At 66.7% G+C, this 5,814-nt stretch overlaps 1 protein-coding gene across 1 annotated transcript; it reads left to right on the top strand.

Annotated features, from left to right (window-relative positions):
* The first annotated feature begins 434 nt into the window (after positions 1 to 434).
* On the top strand, positions 435 to 5,158 carry Cnp (2',3'-cyclic nucleotide 3' phosphodiesterase). The gene is made up of 4 exons (XM_004859381.4): positions 435 to 563; positions 1,386 to 2,055; positions 3,367 to 3,506; positions 3,992 to 5,158. The coding sequence occupies exons 1-4, from the start codon at positions 561 to 563 to the stop codon at positions 4,439 to 4,441; spliced, it is 1,263 nt and encodes a 420-aa protein (XP_004859438.1). The 5' UTR covers positions 435 to 560; the 3' UTR covers positions 4,442 to 5,158.
* The last annotated feature ends 656 nt before the right edge of the window (positions 5,159 to 5,814 follow it).

A 5,814-nucleotide genomic window follows, 5' to 3' on the forward strand; every position in this document is an offset into this window, starting at 1 on the left:
AAGAGAATTCCCTCCCGCGTGGTGCCGCACACCCACAGGCGCCCTCCGGGAAGGAGCACAAGCTGGAACCCAGCCTGGGAAATTTGGGATGACCCTGTCTCAAAATTAAGAGTCAGCGTTGGTGGTACAGTGGTGAACATAGCTGTCTTCAGAATTTAAGAGGGGCTCAGGATGTGGCTCAGGGTGAAGGCCCTAGGCTCAAGCCCCAGTACGGCCAAAAACCCGTACAGGCCCATAGGTTCCCCCAACTCCAGGGTCTTCGACCTCCCAGATGAGTTTCGATTTGCCGCCAGAGGCCCCAGCGCCCGGAAGCCCACCCTGGCCTCCCGCGCCCCGCCCCTACCTAGGCCCCTCCTCCGACCTTGCTCTGGCTCCGCCCCACCTCCTGAGTCGCAGAGAGCGGCAGCTCCAGGTCACGCCCCTCCCTTGGCCCCGCCCCCGCCCCGGGCTATACTTACTGCGCGGTCCCCCCCCACGGCGCCACGCCGAGTTCCTCGCGCAGGCCGGCGGCCCAGAGCTCCAGCCCGCGCAGTGGAGGACGGCGCCGGCGCCGACCCAGGATGGTGAGCGCGGGCCTGAGGGAGGGAGCTGCGCGGGCCCTGGCGCAGGCTTCTGCGGGAAGTGGCCGCCCTACGCCGAGAGGAACGAGTTTCCGTGCTCTGGGAGGACGAGGCGGGCAGGCCTCCGGGCACCAGGCTGGTGGCAGTGCAGAGGGAGGGACCCAGCTCGGGTCGCCCCGCCCGCGCGTGCCGGGAGCCGCGCAGGTGGCAGCGCAGTGGGTTGCTGTCGTCACCTGTTGCTTTTAGCGGGCGGGACACCGCAGCCCGAGAGGCCCTGCGGACAGAGGGCGAGCGGGCCAGGTGCTCCGCGCAGCCTGGGGCAGGCACAGACCAGGGCCTTGCCGGGGCGGGAGAGGGTGAAGAGGAGGCGGCCGCGCTGAATGGGGCCCTTTGTCCCCTGCCCTCCTGCCCTGCCCCCCGGCAGCCCTCTGTTGGTCCATTGTCCCCCGTCCCGGACAAGAGAGTATTATCTGCCGCTGCCATTGTTGGGAGAAGGCAGTCTTCGGGGTACCCTCCTCCACCCGACTGCCTCTGCCCCTCAGCCAGGGAAGCTGGGCTCTGCCCGGAGGACGTCACGGGAGGTCCCGAGGACAGAACAGCCGCCCGCCCGCCTGCACAAAGCCCACCGTGCTTCCCTCGGCACGGCGGGCGGGTGACCCTGGGGACCCACAGGCGGACAGGGCCACCACTGCCCTGCCCAGGAGGGGCTGCGACCCGGGGCAGCACTGTTGGGCCCGGGGATTCCCAAGCCGGGCTTGCCGCTAGAGCCAGGCCAGGGCTGGGGCCTGTGACGGAGCAGGGCTGACTTCTTCTCCCCCCTCACAGAGCAGAAGCTTTTCCCGAAAGAGCCACGCGTTCCTGCCCAAGGTCTTCCTCCACAAGATGTCGTCCGCAGGCGCCAGGGACAAGCCCGAGCTGCAGTTCCCGTTCTTCCAGGACGAGGCCACAGTGGCCACGCTGCACGAGTGCAAGACCCTCTTCATCCTGCGCGGGCTTCCAGGCAGCGGCAAGTCCACGCTGGCGCAGGCCCTCGTAGACAAGTACGGCGGCAGCGCAAAGATGGTGTCTGCGGACACCTACAGGATCACGCCCGGCCCGCGGGGGCCCTTCTCCGAGCAGTACCGGCGGCTGGACGAGGACCTGGCCACCTACTGCCGCCGAGACGTGCGTGTGCTGGTGCTGGATGACACCAACCACGAGGCCGAGCGGCTGCAGCAGCTCTTTGACCTGGCCGATCAGTACCAGTACCAGGTGCTGCTGGTGCAGCCCCAGACGGTGTGGCGGCTGGACTGTACTCAGCTCGCGGAGAAAAACCAGTGGCAGCTGTCGGCCGACGACCTGAGAAAGCTCAAGCCCGGCCTGGAGAAAGACTTCCTGCCGCTCTACTTCGGCTGGTTCCTGACCAAGAAGAGCTCCGAGGCCCTCCGCAAGGCTGGCCAGGTCTTCCTGGAGGAGCTGGGGAGCCACAAGGCCTTCAGGAAGGAGCTGCGGCACTGTAGGTGCCTGCGTGGGGACGGGAGGGTGCCAGAGTGGGTGACTGGCGGAGGCAGAGGCGGCCTTGGGCCCTGAGCCAGGGCGGAGCAGGGCAGGAGCCACCTGCAGCAGCTCCTCCCAGCTGGATGCAGACCGCAGTCCCCGTGTCATGGGTGGCAGGGCACCTCACAACAGGGAAGGCCAGCGCGCTGCACAGCCACGGAGGGAACGCCTGGCCCCGTGTTACCAAGCTCAGTTTTAGCAGCAGAATCACATTCCCAAACACAACACTGCCTGGGGTCCTGGCCGGGCTGTGGAGTCTCCCTGGGGCGGCTCCCAGGCCATGCGTGCCCCGTGGTGTGGCACGGTCCACAGAACTGACTGCCTCACACACCTAGTTGGAAACCCCCTGGCTTTCCCGATGGCGGGGAGCCAGCCTGAGTGCTGGCATGTGGCACCCGGCGCCAGCACCCTGGCCGTCCCGTTAGGTGCTGGGTGGGCTGACACACCTGCACCCTCTTTGAAGTGGCTCGTGTGCACCTATGCAAGTCCTCAGGCAGCTTCTCCTGGGCTCCTAAAGCTCCAGCTCTGGAGACACAGCCAGCTGTTTCCTGAGGGGGAACCTGGCGCCACTGCCCTGGCAGGACTGGCACCTGGGGCTGCCGGTACCCTAGGAGCTGGGGTGCTTTCCCACCGGGAAGGCAAGGGACGGGGGAAGCTCATGCCTGACGACCATCATGAGGCTGAGCCGGCCACGCCACCACCCACTGTCCCAGGCGCCTGCGTGTGCCCGGCCTTCCCCAGACAGACCTGCCAACTTCTGGCCCCAGCGAGTGCTGCAGTCTGAGGCAGTTTGTCCCATTGTCATATGGACTAAGAGTGAGCCGCTTGCCTGAGACCAAAGGGCTGGTGAGTGGCAGATGACACTGTGGTCTTTATGGTGCTGCTGACTGCACCCCGTTTCCCGCACCCCAGCTCTTGTGAGTTGCTGTCCCCCTTTCCCTTCTGCGGCCGACACTGGGTCTCAGTCCCCTGCCTGTGCCGCCCACCCCGGTTCCAGGCGCCCTCCAGCCTTGCGAAGCGATAGATGTAGAGAGCTGGGGGCGGGGGTAGGGTTTGGGGTTTCTGTGGTGCTGGGGATCAAGCCCAGGGCCTCGGGCATGCTAGGCAGTGCTCCTCACCAAGCCACACCCCCGCCTGCAACACCCCAGGGTCCTGGACTCGCACCGAGTCTGCCCCCAGCTCAGCCTGTGCGCAGGGGGCTGAGTCGCAGGCTGCGGGGATGGGGATCCCTGCCGACTCATCTTCTCCCGCTGCCCCGTCTCTCCCGCAGTCCTCTCGGGGGATGAGCCCCGGGAGAAGATTGACCTGCTCACCTACTTTGGGAGGAGACCTCCAGGTGTGCTGCACTGCACGACCAAGTTCTGCAACTACGGGAAGGCGCCGGGCACTGAGGAGTACGCACAGCAGGACGTGAGTGCTCCCGGGCCGCTGCCCCTGCCCCTGCCCCAGCTCCGAGCGAGGGAGAGAGGCTGTCCTGCTCGGGCCTCTCGGGGCCACACTGTCCCCGTCCCATGGTGCAGGTGGCCTGGGATGGTGACTGCTGGGGAGTGCAGACCCCGACCCCCCACACACGGTACCCTCAGCCCCTGCTGGACACCCCGGACCCAGGCCTCTCCGCCCCCTGCTCTGCCTGGGTCTCCTCCAGGCCTGCTGTGCTGGGTCCCCGCGCCCCAGCATAGCTAGGTGATGGCGCAGGTGACAGCTGCCATCCCCATGAAGTGCCCGTCGCAGGCCTGGGAGCAAATCTCAGCAGGAGTCGCAGCGGGCACTAGACACTCGGGTGTTGCTGGGCAGTGGCAGCGTCACCCCCACAGCCCCGTGTGACCTGGGAGGGCTGTCACCCCGTGTGGGCTTTCCCTGCGACTGCCCAGCAGCGTTGGTGCCCCTGTCCACAGGTGGTGAAGAAGTCCTACGGCAAGGCCTTCACGCTGACCATCTCCGCCCTCTTCGTGACGCCCGAGACGGTGGGTGCCCGCGTGGAGCTGGGCGCGCAGGAGCTGCAGCTGTGGCCAGCTGACGTGGACAAGCTGTCCGTCTCTGACAACCTACCCCGCGGTAGCCGTGCCCACGTCACCCTGGGCTGTGCGGCCAACGTGGAGCTGATGCAGACAGGGCTCGACCTGCTGGAGATCGTGCAGCAGGAGAGGGGAGGCAGCCGGGGCGAGGAGGTGGGCGAGCTGTCCCGCGGCAAGCTCCTCTCCCTGGGCCGTGGGCGCTGGGTGCTGAGCCTGGCCAAGAAGGTGGAGTCCAAAGCCGTCTTCACGGGCTACTACGGGAAGGGCGAGGCGGTGCCCACACACGGCAGCCGGAAGGGGGGCGCCCTGCAGGCCTGCGCACTGCTCTGAGGGCCCCACACCCCGGGTGGGGGAAGGCCACCCCACTGTACCTGGTGTTTCCGGATTCTTTTTTTTTACTTAGTTAACCTACTTGCAACTTTTTAGAAACTGCAAAGTAACTGCCCGGCCCTTGCCACTGCCCTCTTCCCCTCTAACACTGGAGCACTCAACATGCTCAGGCCCAGAGCACAGGCACCCGACCCCAGAGACTGCACGCCCTGCTGCCGCCACGCACAGCCAGGGCCTGGCCAGGGGTCCTGGGATTTGAACCCATTTGGCCCCTGCAGGGAACAGAAGGGGCTCCTCTCCTGCCTCAGGTCTGCGGCCCATCCCTTCCCTTGTACCCCTTGTACTGTAACTGGTAGCAGTTTCTGATCGAAGGAACAGCAGAACCGGAAGCAGCTGCCCGGGTCTCAGCCCAGAAAGGGGACCAGGAGGATGGGCCCCATCCTGGCTGTGCCTGAGTCGCCCTCCAGGTGTCCTCTCCAGGGGCTGGCGGCACTGGGCCAGCAGGGGAGGGGAACCCTGGCTGGCAAGGGTGCCGCCACCTTGCCCTGCTGGCTCTGAGCCCAGGCGCGGGCCGTGCTCCCGGGCGCCCCACCCTGCTCAGTAACAGGCCTTGCTAATTGGCTGTCACTCCATGACGTGTCGGGGTGTGAGTCGCTGTCCTGTCCTGCCTGCCTTGGCGACTTGTAGACTGATAACGAAATAAATTATGTTAATCCAGCTGCGTGTGGTCTCGGTGTCCCGGCCAGGGTGGGTGCGTGGGGTCGGCTTTGTCCGGCTTACAGCTGGGGCCATGAGTCCTGTGCCCTGGGCTGGGCCAGGCGGGCACTGGTGCTGAACAGAACCGGCTTCCACGGGCAGGAGGCAGCCTCAGGCTATGCACAGGGCACGGCCTCTTGCCCCCCACGGTGTCCCCAGCACAAGCCCCCAAGTCTCGGGGTTCAACACGGGGACAGCACTCAGAAGTCTCCTGGGGGCCAACAGGCCCTGAGCACCTCTCAGCTCCACAGCCACGGCCAAGGCGGGAGAGGGAAGCAAAGGAGCTGAGGAGCAGACAGCGCGTCAGCTCCTGGCCATCTGCGTGTCCGCCCTGGCAGATGCACGGCAGCCCGGGCCTCTCGTGACTGCGGACTCAGGTGCCATCTTCTCCCTGCTCAGGAAGCCCAGCGTGGCCCTGTCTGCCCCAGCCGCCTCCTCACGCGCTGGAGCCTGTGGGGAGAGCAGGATGGGCTGTGGGGCCGCCGCCAGGCCCTCTGCAGCACTGCGGGATCTGTTCTCGGTGCTCCCGCACGCTGTGCCAGCCCACCCGGCCTCGCCAGGCCCAGCTCTGCCAGGCTGGGGTGGGCATCAAGCAGCTGCCAGAGCCAAGGGCCAGA

The sequence above is a fragment of the Heterocephalus glaber genome, unplaced genomic scaffold, assembly GCF_053883595.1.
Source record: "Heterocephalus glaber isolate CG9 unplaced genomic scaffold, H.glaber_assembly_v1.0 deba00001773, whole genome shotgun sequence".
Classification (NCBI taxonomy): domain Eukaryota; kingdom Metazoa; phylum Chordata; class Mammalia; order Rodentia; family Bathyergidae; genus Heterocephalus; species Heterocephalus glaber.